We start from the raw sequence: 15,357 nt of genomic DNA, 5'->3' as shown, positions 1-15,357 counted from the left end.
GAGGAAGCCTCGGCAGGTGGGAGTCGGACCCTGCACTGGACGGCGTGGCCCAAGGGCTTCAGAGCACCTGCCAAAGGGAAGGCATTATTTGTGGTTGAGTAAATATGATCTATTAGTTATCTCCATGAAACTCGATTACATATATAGTGAGTAACATACTAACTGGGAATTGCCTATCCTAGGGATTTGCACACTGTGTGCACGCTTGTGGGGATGGGAGGTTGGGGTTGGGGGTGGGGTGGGCGATGGGGGAGGAGATTAGGATTGGAACAGAATTTGAGGCCACTTACTCTGCTTCAACCATCACAGCTCCTTTAAGAAATTTGTTTTCTACACCGAGCTTCCATTTTCACTAGAGGAAAGAATTCTGCTTCACAAAAACCATTTGAAAAGCATTGGCACAGAATAACATTGATCTATAGGAAAATGAGGGTTGACGGATGGCATTTCTGATTAAAGGGCATTTTCCAGAAATGGAGCCCACTCTAGACACAAAGACTGCCTCTCTTCATTAGAAATTTCATTTGCCTTAGAAAAGAAAAACAATGATCCTTTTTTCTTCAATTTGGGTTAGCACAGCACGGATAATTAAAAAGTAAGAATTTGTTCATAATAACTTGCCAGTCTTTCTCCAGCCCTATGGAGCTATTTTGCTCTTACTGGGATGGTGCAGAGCGTTGATGGTGTAGGAAAGCAGAAGAGGGCTGGCGTGGCTCCTGACTTGTTGAACACCCGGCCCCACAGAGAAGACAATCAATATTTGTGTTCTGGGTGTGTCTGTGGCCGGTCCGGGGCAGGACCAAGAGCAGCAGGCTGGGTCCCAGGAAACCTGAGTTCTGATTCCCACGTGGTCACTGAATCATTTTATAACCCAGGACAATTCCTTGGACCCCTCTGTGCCTCAGTGTCCTCATCCATGGTTACACCTGACTTACTTCCTTAATGGCGAAGTGGTGACGTTCACAGGAGGTATAATAACACATGTGAACGCACTTTGGGGAAAGTCCTACGCAATCTAGTAATGATAACTAGCATTCCTGGCATTGTTCCTTTGTTCAAAGACTGTCAGGATTTTGTAGACATTTAGACTGGCTCTACTTGATTTTTTTTAACTTTAGACTCCCTTCCCCCTTTCCCCCCGCCTATGTATTCTACTTTTCTTCCTCCTAGAATTGGTTGAGAATGGAATTTTGCCTCATTGAAGTGAGTGAAACATACAGGAATCTCCCTTTAAAAGATTGTTGTTTAAAAAAACCATGCCAGAGCCCAACCAGTGTGGCTCAGTGGTTGAGTGTCCACCTGTGAACCAGGAGGTCCAGTTCAATTCCTGGTCGGGGCACATGCCCCGGTTGCCGGCTCCATCCAACAGGGGGAGTGCAAGAGGCAGCTGATCAATGATTCTCTCCCTCTCCCTTCCTCTCTGAGATCAAGAAAAAATATATAAACAACAACAACATAACATGCTAGGTCAAAGCTGAGAGAGACAAAAAAGTAAGACAGTTATTTGGACTCTAAAAACCCATAGGCTCACACCCATATGCGGGTATACCCTGCTAGTCTCTGCCCATGTAGTTCCAAGCGTGGGTGGGTGCTTCCACCATTCAGTTGTAACCAAGAGAGCTCGAGGAGGTGAAGAAGATGTGTGCTATGCAGAGACCTGGAAAGCTGGTTTAATACTAAGACCATACACGGCACTTGGAACTGGAGTCTCTAGAATGAGGAGAGCTTGTGCCTTCGCAAACCAACAATGCACCTTTTTTTTTTAAATCCTCACCTAAGGATATGATTTCATTGATTTTTAAAGAGTGTGGAAGGGAGATAGATAGATAGATAGATAGAAAGAAAGATAGAAACATCGATCAATTGCTCCCACTGGGGATCGAACCTGCAACCTCAGTATGTGCCCTGACCAGGAACTGAGCCTGCAACCTTTTGGTGTACAGGACGACACTCCAACCAACTGAGCCACCCAGCCAGGGCCAACAATGCACCTTTTTAATATTCTCCGTGCAGAATGTTTATCACACACTTGGTCTATCCTGTCTTCACACCAGCTCTTTCATGCTGTTCTAGCTTATCCATGTGCCCTTCTTGGCAGACTTCTGGCTTTGGCAAACAGAGCCACCTCTACCCTTGGACTCCCTGAACTTCCTGCTATGCCTGTCCCATAGAAGAGTGGGGTGGAGGAGGAAGTGGTACCTGGAAGATAAGGTGGCATGTACACCTGAGCTTGCACCTCTCCCTAGAGGTCCTGCCTCATGGCAGCTAGGGGAGCTCACCCGGCTTTTACACTTCCCTAGGGAGGAAGCTAGTGTGCCACCTATAGACGTTTTATTCTGCTCAGAGAGCACGAGTTGTTTTCTGGGCATAGAACCCAGGGGTGGAAATCTAGGGAGAAATAAAGATCAACCACTGGGCACGGCGAAGCCAATAAAAAGATCAGGTCAGCCCTGGCTGGTATTTCTCAGTGGTTAGAGCCGTGGCCTACACACGGAAGGGTCTCGGGTTTGATTCCCTGTCAAAAGGCACATACCTGGTTTGCGGGTTTGATCCCTAGCCCCGATCTGGGAGCTTGAAGGAGGTAGCCAATCAGTGTGTCTCTCACATAAATGCATTTTTTTTCTTTCTCCCCCTCCCTACCTCCTTTCCTCTCTCTCTGAAAAGCAATGGAAAACATATCCTTGGGTGAGGATTTAAAAAACAAGAGAGAGAGAGAGAGAGAGAGAGAGAGATCAGGTCAATGCTTTGCAGGGCAAAGAAATAATCTATCTTTCTGAATCTGTGGGGTCAAACCATCCATCAGTCTTGCAAGTGTGAAAATCTTTCTCAGGCCATTGGGCCTCCTTTCACAACTCTCTGTTGTCAGTTGTGAGCCACCCACCCATCACCCATCATTCATTACGGGACTGAGAGGCAGTGTGAGCAGGGCCGAAGAGCCTGAACTTTGGAGCCTGCTTCGAAGCCCAGCTGTCCCACTTACCAGCTGTATATTGGGAGCGTGCTGCCTCACTTGCCTGTGCCTTAGTTTCTGTTGGGAATGATGACAATAGCGTTTATTTCATGGTGCTGGGAGGTTTCAAGGAGCTAAAAATATGGCTGCTTTTAGAATTCTACCTAATGTTGCCCGGCCGGCGTGACTCAGCTGTTGGGCATCAACCTATGAACCAGGAGGTCATGGTTTGGTTCCTAATCGGGGCACATGTCCGGGTTGTGGGCTAGATCCCCAGTGTGGGGCATGCGGGAGAAGGGGGGCAGCCAATCAGTGATTCTCTCTCATCATTGATGTTTCTATCTCTCTCTCCCTCTCCTTCTCCCTCCCTCTTTGAAATTCATAATAATAAAAAAAAGAATTCTACCTAATGCACAGGATAACATATTATTAGGACCAATGATGTTTACACCCCCTCCTCAAAAAGGGAACTAATTCAGAGAGGTCAACTGAATGACCCCCGTTCCATAGCTGGAGCCCCAAACCTTTCCCTAATCAAATATTCTTTCCTCTACCCGGGAAGGAAGCACTTCCCTGCTCTTTCTCACATCCTCCATCTCTCTCTTTGCTCCCCAACAGTGGTCACACAGGATTCTGTGGAGTTTCAGTGCTGAATTGGGCAGAAGCCCATCTGTTCTCCCTCCTCTTCCTCTCCTCTTTTCTCTCTCCTCTCCGCTCTCCTCCAGACACAGTCCAGGTTCAGGTGAGGGAGGCAGATGGAGGTGGGAACAGCCAAGCAGTTTGGTAAATGGCAGTCTAGTGCCTTGAAGCTTATCCCGTTTTCCTCTCATTCCAGCCTTGGAGATCACCGTCCCAATTAGGCACTCACAGCTGCTGCCCAGCAAGGTGGAGATTGGAGTATACGAGAGTGGCCCCAGGAAAAGCGTCTTCCCCCCAAGGACGGAGCTAAGACGAGGAGACTGGAAGACAGACAGCACCTCCAGCACAGCGAGTGAGCAGGCTGGGCCTGGTGGGTGGGGTGGGGGAGAAGGTGCTTTCACAGCTGACTCCAGCTGGCTGGTGCCTTTGGGCCTCGGACACAACCTCTGTGATGAGCCCCACACATCTCAGTAGGAGCCTGCTTTGGGTTTGGGAGGTGTAAGAAATGGGGGGCATTTAACCTGTGAGTTTCACCTTTTTTCAGGGACCAAAGATCCATCACACAAATACTCCCTAAAGCCAGGTTGCATGATAATTGCGACCCTGTCCCTTTTATAAATAGAAAAATCTAGTATAATACTAGTTAACATTGAGCATTTACTACATGCTAAGTCTCTTCCATAGCTTCTTTCATTTAATTATCATCATGACTGCATGGGAGGAGACTGGAGGCTAAGTGCCTTGCCCTCCGTTCAATAGCTGGTAAGTGGTAGAGCTGAGATTTGAACTCGGGTAGACTGGTCCAGGGCCAAGACTTGAACCATTATTCTTTTTGCTTCCTCAGCTGTGTTAAGGAGAGGGAAAGGGCACAAAGTCAAAAACATTAGAAAACAATGGACTCAAATTTGAGAATTCCAACAATATGGGTGAGGATTTAATTGGGAAATGTCTTCCTTTTGGCTTGAAAGCTTGAATAGGTGCCTGATTGCAGCAGACAATAGGCGATGATGTGCAGGCAGGAGCTGGGCACTTTGTTTCCGCATCCAGGGCGGTGTTAGCTGACTTCACCACCCGAGTAGATGAGTTTCCTTTCTTTCATGCATTTTAGTGTTATCAAAACAGCTAGGAATTCCATGCAAGAGCCAGAGACAAGCTGAATTTCAGGACTCCTGTCTCCTTAAATGTCAGGCATTGGCATTGGATGTTGGAACAGGAATGTCAGGCAATAGAGGTATAATGGGGGCGTGCAGACACACACACACACACACACACACACACACACACACACACACACACATCCTGCCCCCCTACCCCCCCACACACACTTCTGCTCACTTTTAGGTCAAGAACCTCTGAACTAGTCTCCCTCCTTACTTTATAGATAGAGTATTTGTAATCCAGAAAAGGAAAGAGTTTTGCCCAAGGTCACACAGCCAGTGAGTGGCAAAATGGGAGTGGAATCCAGCTCCTCTCAGGTTAGCATTCCTGCCACTATTACCTGTCAGAACAGACCCAAAGCATATCACATGACTGAAAGATGAGACAGAGGGCCGAGAACCAGGACTACAGGCTTTAGGAGAGGAGAAGGACCCCTGCCGGGCTGTCTCGCAAGGGGAGAGTAGCAGCTCGTGCAGAGGTGAACACGCCTTTTGAGGGGAGGAATGGGAAGGGATGGGGCTTAGGGTACGCAGCACGCGCTGATTGGTGGTTTCATATAAGGCACATGATTAGGCACTTAGGTACTTAGGAATCAGGGGCTTAGGGTATTTGGCAGGTGCTGATTGGTGGTTCAATGTACAGTCCATATAAGGTGCCTGGTTAGGTGCTCAGGAATGTCCAGGCCGCAGGTGCAGGTTACATCATACTCCGTCCATCAGTTGCGGGAAGGGAGGCTCAATCAATGACCACATGGGAAGTCTAGACTGGACAGAGAGAACTTCCCCTTACATTATGGGGGTGATAATGCGTATCTAAAATTCCCTTAAGGCAATTTAGAGAATTCTGACAAGTTCAGAAATGAGAGAGACTTTTCCAGTGACCACAGGTGATGGAGGAAGCAAGGGGCACGTGGCCCATTCCTCAGATGTTTCCTGGAGGACGAAAATGGTACAAACCCTCTCCGGGTGAGGGCAGTCCATTGTAGGGGATGGGGAGGGGGAGGGCAAGTTTAATAAGACAAAGGCAAAGTCCTCGGTTCAGGTACAGATTAATTTTAAAGACTTTATGCATGTGTTTTACTTTGAGTTAGTGTGGGGTAGGAACGGAATGGAAAACATAAACGGTGCTTCTTACCTTGTGCAGTGGTTTATAGCCTAGGGATGGCTAGCTCATCTGGCTGGAAAATGTTAGTAAATGACACCGATGGATTTTACCCTACCCTGTGGCTATAGACTGCATGCGGTCCCCGTTAGACCGGTGCAGTTACCTATTGCTATGTAACACACCACCCCAAACACAGTGGCTTGAAACGAACATTCATTCGTGAAGGAGGCTGAGGCCCTCACCCTCTGCAGGCTGATGACTTGCTTGCCCACATTCCCCCTGGATTGGACAATTGTGATACATGCCCATGTTTGACATAATTTCTAAGTAGAAAACTTCAGCAACAAAATTTGTTTGCAGCTTTCAGAAATAGCCCGAACAAGTGAGAAATAGAGCATCTCCGCTTCCCTGTCTGTCAAATCAGAGCGCTAGTACCACTAGCATTTTCATAGGGGTTAAGCGATCATGTTTTTATAGCACACTAGAGGCCTGGTGCACGAAATTTTTGCACTTGGGGGGTTCCCTCAGCCTGGGGGGTACCCTCTCGCTGTGCAAGGCCCCTTGGGGGATGTCTGACTGACATCCTTAGTGCTGCCACATAGGCGGGAGAGGCTCTCGCCACCGTCACTGCACTTGCCAGCCGTGAGCCCGGCTTCTGGCTGAGCAGCGCTCCCCTTGTGGGAGTGCATTGACCACCAGGGGGCAGCTCCTGCATTGAGCATCTGCCCCCTGATGGTCAGTGCACATCATAGCAACTGGTCATTTCACTGTTTGGTTGATTTGCATATTAGCCTTTTATTATATAGGATAATGTGTGGGAAGCCCTCCATAAATGGTAGTTGTAAAGCAAAATATGTAATAAAAAGGTGAACCATTTTGTTTTATACTGAAAGAAAAACTGACGTCTAGTAAAATGGTATAAGATGGCAACATTTGAAGACTCGTATATTCGCAGCTTATGTATTGTTGCTATCGGTAAAAACAAGTAAGTGCTAGAGTTGTGCATTGTATTTTAGCCTGAGAGAATGTAAGGTCCTTCTGATTTTGTTTGTGCCCTTCAGGCAGCATGAGTAACCGATCCAGCACTCGGAGCCTCCTCAGTGTGAGCAGCGGGATGGAGGGGGACAATGAGGTGAGTGAGAGCCGAGACCCCCATCTGTCTTGTCCTAGGGGTCATTTCATTGCAAGAAATAGAAATCCAGGTGAAAGAAGCCAGACACAAAGGATCACATATTGTGGGATTCCATTTATATGAACTGTCTTAAATGGGTAGGTCCATGGAGACAGAATGCAAATTGGTGGTTGCCAGGGGTTGGGGGGAGGGGGAAATGAGCAGAACCGGCTCAAAGGGTACAGTGTTTCCTTTAGGGGTGATGAAGATGATTTGGGACTAGATAGAGGTAGTTAGTGGTTGCACAATATTGTGAATGTACTAAATGCCACTGTGAGCTGCTGGCTTTATAATGGTTTAATTTATGTTTAGAATTTCATCTCAATAAAAAGAGGAAAGAAGGAAGAAAGGAAAGAAGGGAGGGAAGGAGTGAGGGAGGGAGGGAAGAAATCCACTCAGGCTAGTTGAGCCAAAGGGGCATCTATGAGAAGGAGCTGGATGAGTCTCAGGGAATCAGGCACAGTGATTGCAGTTTGGGGCCTAGATCAGGAGTGGCGAGATGCTAGAGCCAATGTCACTGGTCTGTTTCTCAGGGCCACAAGCTCTATCGTCTCTACTTCTCTGTGCATATCTGCTCTCTTTTCTCAAAGCTCCCTGGTCTTTTCTGCCTCCACAGGTATAGTGGCAAATAGTCCCCTGAGAGCCACAAGACCTCCTAGCAGGGAGCAGCTAGGTGACTTAGGCTTATGGTTCTGACTCAGGGACCAGGGGCTGGGACAAGTGGTAGGGGTCACATGGGAAAGGTTCACCCAGGAGACTCCCTGAGAAAGGGTCCTAGGAGTGGGCCACCCCTTCAGTGCACAGCTTGTTTTACCCTGTGACGGTTCTGTTGTCCCCCAAAGGGACTTTTGTTTAAAAATAAAAATTCTCCAGCTCTATCTGGTTATATAGAGCAAGTGCTTCTCAAACTTTAATATGCATAAGAGTTGCCTAAGATCTGGTTAAAATGCACGTTCTGATTGAGCAGGTCCGAGGCGCAACCTGAGATCCTGTCATTCCTCACAAGCGTCCAGGTGATGCTGACCTTGTTGGCCCAGAGACTGTGCTTTGAATAGCAAGGACCATTAATGATCATGTGGGCCTGATTGTCTCCTGAGCGGCTCCAGGAGTCAATGGAAAGCTGCCCTGGTTTTGCTGGGTTGATGATAAGTTTGTGAATAACCTTCAGCCAAAGCCTGAGGAGGCGGAGGGACTTTGGGAATAGTGGTATCTGTCCATCTGCCTTCCCTGATCTTGAAATATGCTGGGAACTTACCACATGCTGGTTGCGTGATGTAATTTTCACCAATCCTTCTTGTGTGCTTTTTTTTTTTTTTTTTTGCTGTAGGATAATGAAGTCCCTGAGGTTACCAGGAGTCGGAGTCCAGGCCCCCTACAAGTGGACGGAACACCCGCCCTGCCCCTTGATAGGCCGCCCAGGGTGCCTCCCCGAGCTGCCTCACAGAGGTAACATTGAAGCTGATAGGAAAGCCTTTCCCTCACTTTCTGAATCTTGTTTAAGTTGTTAATTTAAGTTGCTCATCAGAATGGAATTTAGAGATGGTTGGTTTGTCGACCCATCCCAGTTGCAGAGCAGGGCATCAGAGAGAAGAGGGGCCAGGAGGGAATCATGATGACCTTCATGGTGGAAGATAAGTCCCAGGGGAGAGGAGGAGTTGGGGACATCTAAGATGACCTAAGAATGAGTGCCTGCTTTTGTCATATTTCCGTGTGGACGCTTCATTAATTTAAGTGATGCTTTAGTCAGTTGCACACACTTTTAATAGCAAATGAAATATTTCATCGATGAAATACATTGGCAAACATCAACTTCTTGAATAATTTGTATCTATTTTGTTAGAATTTAGCTCCCTACTAACTAATTCCCTTGGCTGTATTGAGGAGACAGTGCCTTTTGGGAACCAGGAGGCATGATGGAATTGGGAATGAAAATTAAGGGGAGAGGCAGCATGGTATGGTGGCGAGGAGCATGGCTCTAGTACCATGCTACCTGGAGACAGGTCTCCTCTGGCTGTCCCTGGTGAACTTGGCTGAATTAATTAACACTCATGTGCCTCAACTTATAGAATTTAACTCCATTCCTGCCTCCCTCGCAGCTCCCACCTCCAGCGTGTCTCCAGGCCCTGTCCATTCTGCTGCCCTTTCAGCTCTCAGAGGCACCCCCTCCTCTCCATCTGCCAGCACCTAAGTGCATCCACAGAGGCCCATAGTTACCTCTCTGCCTCCAGTCCGTCCCTCCTCCACACTGCAACCAGAGTGCACTTTCTAGAACAGAAATAGCTGATGGTGTCACTTCCTGGCATATAGGCTTTCACATTTAATTCTGTATTTGTTAGCAAGCTCTAGTCTCTCTCTAGCCTTAAGTCCCACCCCCCTGCTGTATTCACCAAGGCTCCACCCCTTAAAAATTCCCAGGGAGCTGTGCCAGTTGGTACCATGTCTTTGTTCAATGTGCTCCTTTTGCCTGAAATGCTGTCTTCAGTCTCTGCTTAGAAAATTCTGACACATCTTTTAAGACTCAGTCCAAGTATCACCTCCTCTCTGAAGCCTTCCCTGATGCTCTTGGGTGAACTTTCTTGCGATTCCCCAAAAACCTCTAAGATACTTCATTCCACATGGTGGCCCATGTTTACATACCTGTCTCCTCAAGTCGATGGTGAACCTCGAGAGAATAGAAACTGTTTCTGATTAAAAAATTTTTTTCTACTCTTTCTTCCATGCTTACCATCGTAACCAGAACATACTAGAAATTTAACAAATATTTATATTTACCATGTAAATGAATGAGTGGATGGGTGGATGGACTGGTACTGTTTAGTTTGGATTAAACAGTTAGCCTCAAGTCATCTACCACAGGTGGACTATAGATTAGTGTCGTGTTCGGCAAACTGCGGCTCGCGAGCCACATGCGGCTCTTTGGCCCCTTGAGTGTGGCCCTTCCACAAAATACCACGGCCTGGGCGAGTCTATTTTGAAGAAGTGGCGTTAGAAGAAGTTTAAGTTTAAAAAATTTGGCTCTCAAAAGAAATTTCAATCGTTGTACTGTTGATATTTGGCTCTGTTGACTAATGAGTTTGCCGACCACTGGATTAGTGGAAAGCGGCTTCACACTCCCACCTGTTGTAAGTTCCCAGCATATTTCAAGATCAGGGAAGGCAGATGTGACAAGAGCAGGAACAGATAGATGCACTTTATCTTTGCATGGCTCCTCAGTCCCTATAGGGTGGGTACCTGGCAATGCCTTCCTCTTCTTAGGTAAGGTCCTGCCAGATCAGAAAAAAAAAAAAAAAAAGAATTCTTGCCGAGCCATTGCCCCTTTGTTTTTGAACTTATTTTGCCATTTACTAGTGATTTGCCAGTCACTAACAATCTATGGAGTCCCCTTTAAGGCATAGCCTACGTACCACCTAATCCGAACACACGTCTGGGGGCTCGTGCCGTACCGGGTTAACCCTAAAGCTGGGCTTGTAAAGAGGCCTGTGGAGTCTCCAGGAGGGACTGAAGTGGTCAGGCAGTGAGGGGACTTGAGACCAAAGCTATTTACTCATTAATAGAGAGACTTAAAAATACATTTTTTACCAATGCTATGACCATACAGAGTCATACCAGCTAGACAGCAGTGCTGCTTTAAAAGAATGTTAACCAATATCAGATTGCTGGGTTCTTGAACTAAACTTATCTTTGAGACCTCAACCCTCAACAGGGAGGAGAAAGCAACCCGTGCCCAGTATCTCTGGACCGTGGTGTCTCCAGCTCTGGCTTCCCAGGGTCCTGCAGAGGCTGTTTCCCCACAGGCCACCCTTAGTTGGTTCAAAACTTCTTTTCTCCCATGGTTCTGAGATGTTTAAAATCACAAATCCATTTCCCTGAGATGGGACTTCCAAACCTTCGCTGGGGTTGTTCATCAGAATGAAATTTAGAGATGGTTTGTTTGCTGGCCCAACCCAGTTGCAGAGTGGGGCCATGAGGGAATCATGGTGATCTTCGTGGTGGAAGATAAAAGTAAGGCTCATAGAGCATACATAGGAAAAAGATCTAAGAATAGATCTTTAATTATATTGATAAATTATTAGCTTTACTTCTTGAGTGCCTACTCTAAGCCAGAAACTGTGTTACCTTCTTTCCAATAGTTATGTCCAATCCTCACAAAATATTCCAATGGAGGTGTCATTACCTGTGTTTGGTAGGTTCAGAGAACTTGAACTTGTCCTTCAGACATGTGCGTAAGTGTCTCTGCTATATGACTTCCCTGGTCATAACACTCAGTAGAGTACTGACTTTCCTTATTGTCATTCTCATCTATGACATTCTCAGCACCGTGAGTATGGAATCTATGTCCATTTTACTTGCTGTTATTTCATCCCATATCCAGGAGTAGATGGATAATAGATATTTATCTATTATAGAAAGGAAAGAAGGAAGGGAGGAAGGAAGGAAGGAAGGAAGGAAGGAAGGAAGGAAGGAAGGAAGGAGGAAGGAAGAAAGGAAGGAGGGAGGAAGGAAGGAAAAAAGGAGAAAGGAAGAAGGGAGGGAGGAAGGAAAGAAGGAAGGAAGGAGGGAGGAAGGAAAGAAGGGTGGTATCATCTGATTGTCCCTGGCTTTCTCCTATAAGCCCACAGTTCATAGGGTAGACTGGGAAGATGGAAGGGGATTTGCCCATTTGTTTTCTCTGGATAAAGAGACAACCACATAAAACCAGCTACTCCCAGGGGCCACAGCAGGACCTCCTGAGGATATCTATGGTTATTTTTTCCTACTTCTGCCTCTGTCATTCCTGAGAGAGCCTTTCTTTTCCCATTCTTGTCATTTCCTTGACCTATACAAAACGTGCATTCAAAAGACATTTAATAAACATTTACTCATTGATTCATTTAATCCTCAAGTACGCAACTCCAGGGTAGCACAGTTCAATTGCAGCACCTGACAAAGCTTTCTTTCTTGACTTACTGACTTGCTTCCAAGAGAATTGATATTGGGTCTAGAGCACACTTGTGGAAATACCACCTGCAATCGTTGCACCTGTTTGTAAAAGGACTTACCCAAGTCTATCTGGAGTGTCATTTAGGACTATTCAGAAAGCATCCAGAATAACAGGGAGGGGGCTTTAGGAAAGCAAATGTGGCGTTGGGATAACACACCTAGTGATCCCATGAGGAAGTCGTTGTGAGAAGCAGACCGGAAATTCTCGCTTCTTCTCTCAAGGGACCTTCCTGCTGTATGTGTCTCCTGCCTGGCTGCATATTTGGATTCCTGGTGTTTTACAATAAAGGTTTTGTCATTATTCAGGTATGGCAAGTCAACAGATCAGGGATGACTGCTGTTGAAAAGACAGTTTGTTATACTCACAGATCCCAAGAGGGGTGGGGGGCACTGGATTTAGTCAGGAGAATGGGAGGGGGATATGTAGGTGAGAAGAGCTTTTGTTGTGGTTTCCACAGGAAGGAACAGTGAGATGGTTAGCAGATTTAGAATTGACTAGATGGAGTAATTTCAGCAGGCTTGGAGCAAAGGGGTTGCCTCTAGTGTCAGGCACCTGGCCCTGAGGTGGTTAGGGCAGGTGGATAGTCCCTCCTCCAGTTCTGGGTCCTACAAAAGGTGTGCTACCTGGGAGCATATGAAAGGTGTGCTCCCAGGTACATTGTTTGCTATCTCTAGGAATTAGTTTACCCTCCGAGGGGCAGCCTCTTCAGGCCAGATCAGCCTCTCCAGCCTCTTCAGATCAGCAAGGCCCCAGGTGTTAAAGCATCAGAAAACAAAAGGCTTGGTTAATACAACTGGTTGGGGGAGAGATACTATTAAAATGTTCTGATGCTTGAGCCCAGTCCTCTAGAGATTATGATGGAGTGGGCCTGGGATAGAGCCTGGGGATTGGTATTTTTCAAAGCTCGACTGGTGATTCTAATGTGCAGTGAGGATGGTGAGCCACAGCTAGCATGTATGTCACTCGGAGGTCCCTATGTGTGGCAGTTTCATTAATTAAGGAACATGTCCTCTGTATAACAGACCAAATTTGCAGCAAATCATGGATGCATAAGAACTACTTAGTCAAATTCATTTTTAAATAGTTGCTTTATCTTTTTAAAAAAAATTATTATGCAGTAATTACAAAGGTTAAAGACTCTTCCATCTCAAATAAAAATACCTATTATAATTATACACATAGCATAGTACCTTATAAGACTGATTCCAATAAATATCACGGTGCATTTTCTTTTTTATTTTTATTGAATTTATTGGGGTGACACCGGTTAATGAAACAATACAGGTTTCAGGTGCACAATTCTACAATACATCATCTGTATAATGTATTGTGTGTGTTCACCACCCAAAGTCAAGTCTCCTTTCATCACCATTTATCCCCTCTTTCCCTTTTCTTCCTCTCCCCAGCCCCCTTCCCCTCTGGAAATCACTAAAACAGTTACGGTGCATTTTCAACCTGGAGAGACAAATACTTTCTCATTCGCAGTGTTTGACGTAGGAAATCCTGTTCGCATGATCTGCAAGGTCATGCTTTTGCTTTATCTTTCATTCCAGGCCTCCAGCCAGGGAGATCTTCCATCCTCCTCCACCTGTTCCACGCAGAGGTCGTTGAGTCCACCTCCCGAAAGCTGCCTTCTCCAGGACTTTGAAACGAGCAGTTTCCAACCTGCTAATGATGTCTTCATGTTGCGTTTTATGGCGTCACTGCTGACCTTGAGACCCACTCTCATTACTGATATTGTTGTGGCCCTGATGGTTTGGGCTTTCCTTAAAGAAGATACTGTTGAGGCATGAAGGAGGGAAAAACTAAGGGCTTTCGTCACCATTGCCAAGTATATTGACCCATACCCTTGTTTGCCAAAAGGATGAAGACTTAGTTGGGATACTTACCTCTAATTTGACATGTCGGAAGCCTGAAAGATTGGTTAGAAATGTACGTTACACATGATTTTACTGAAATGCATTTATATTAGGCCTTACTTATTTGTTAGTCCAGACTAATTTCTACAAGTGGTTATGGTTTAGTACTTACAATATTCAAGTAAGAAGACATATCCCGATTTTTAAATGATTCTTCAACTTTTCTGTTGAACAGGCCAGCACTGTTCCTTCATCTTGTATGGAAACCTGTGAGCAGATACCCAACTATGTAAATAACAAAGTATGAAGACCGAGAGACTGTGAACAGGAGGCTGGTGTTGCAGTCAAACGCAGGAGGGTGTGTAAATGCCAGGGCTGGTCACAGACAATAATCTGAAAAGGCCTTTAGAGAGGGATTAGTCCCAGCTTCCCTGATCTAGAAGTCAAATCCAAGGTTCCACAGACGCCTGGATCTGAGAGTATTTGGCTGGCTAGAGGAAGAGGCAGTTCAGAATCTGGGCCTGCGAATTCCAGGTGACCACACTTTCCATCTCCAAATAGCCAAGCCCGCTCCCTCAGGCAGTGCCCAGATGTAGACATTCAGTGACTGACTCTTGTCCTCTGGAAGTTTCTTCCATGATTTCCCAGGTATGAAACTACCATGTATTTCCCCCCCAAACTTGGGCATTAATACTTCAGTGTGCTTTCAAAAAAGCGATGCTGCCAAGGAACATCTCTTAGTGGTTGGAACCAGAAGCTTGGGATGCCAGGGACCCCATTTATTGCTCTGCCGTCTTTATAGGTCTTAGTTCTGGCCATAAAGAGAGAGGAGGGTCCTTGGCATTTTCTCTGCTAAGGGGGTAGAGGGGAAGGAAGAACCTAAAGTAGAAATAGTTATTTTCTTATACACCTATTATTACCACTGGGCTTGGGAAATCTGTTTGTGCAGAGAATATAGAGCCTAAAGTATGTCATTAATTTTGAGTCCCTGCCACATCAATCTACCTTCAAAACACAGGTCTTTCATTTGATATTTATACATATAATAAAATTAGTATTGGACCTATTTATTTAAAAAATGTCAGAAATCTTGTAGTTTTCCAGGAAATTATTCTCTGTTCTATACAGGTGTATAAAAGCCACACTATTAAAGATCATTTAGTACAGTTTTATTGGGTTCTTTTTTAATAATTAAAGGTTCTTTTTCGATCTCATTCCTCAGTCCAGCGAACAAGGAGTATTGAAGTTAATAGCTTCTGAGATCTTGGTTGTTGTTTTTTTCTGACATAAAATACACTATTGGCCATGACCATCAAGAGAGTGTTTGTGCACCTGGCTGGGTGACTCAGTTGTTTGGGGCATTGTTCGATACACCAAAAGGTTGCAGGTTCGGTTCCAGATCAGGGAACATACATAGGTTGTGGGTTCGATCCCCAGTCGGGGCATGTAAGGGAGGCAACAGATCAATGTTTCTCACATCGATGTTTCTCTCTCT

At 45.9% G+C, this 15,357-nt stretch overlaps 1 protein-coding gene across 1 annotated transcript in view; it reads left to right on the top strand.

Moving 5' to 3' along the window:
* Window positions 1–15,062, top strand: part of PIK3AP1 (phosphoinositide-3-kinase adaptor protein 1) — a 95,421-nt gene extending 80,359 nt beyond the window's left edge. The window contains exons 14-17 of the mRNA XM_079793489.1: window positions 3,786–3,941; window positions 6,913–6,983; window positions 8,350–8,468; window positions 13,557–15,062. Of these exons, the coding sequence (XP_079649615.1) occupies window positions 3,786–3,941; window positions 6,913–6,983; window positions 8,350–8,468; window positions 13,557–13,614 (404 nt within the window). The 3' untranslated portion in view covers window positions 13,615–15,062. The remainder of the gene's footprint in view (window positions 1–3,785; window positions 3,942–6,912; window positions 6,984–8,349; window positions 8,469–13,556) is intronic.
* Window positions 15,063–15,357: the final 295 nt, after the last annotated feature.

Source organism: Cnephaeus nilssonii (genome assembly GCF_951640355.1).
Source record: "Cnephaeus nilssonii genome assembly, chromosome: 16".
In the NCBI taxonomy this organism is placed as follows: Eukaryota; Metazoa; Chordata; class Mammalia; order Chiroptera; family Vespertilionidae; genus Cnephaeus; species Cnephaeus nilssonii.
This window is presented reverse-complemented; position numbering and strand designations above follow the sequence as displayed.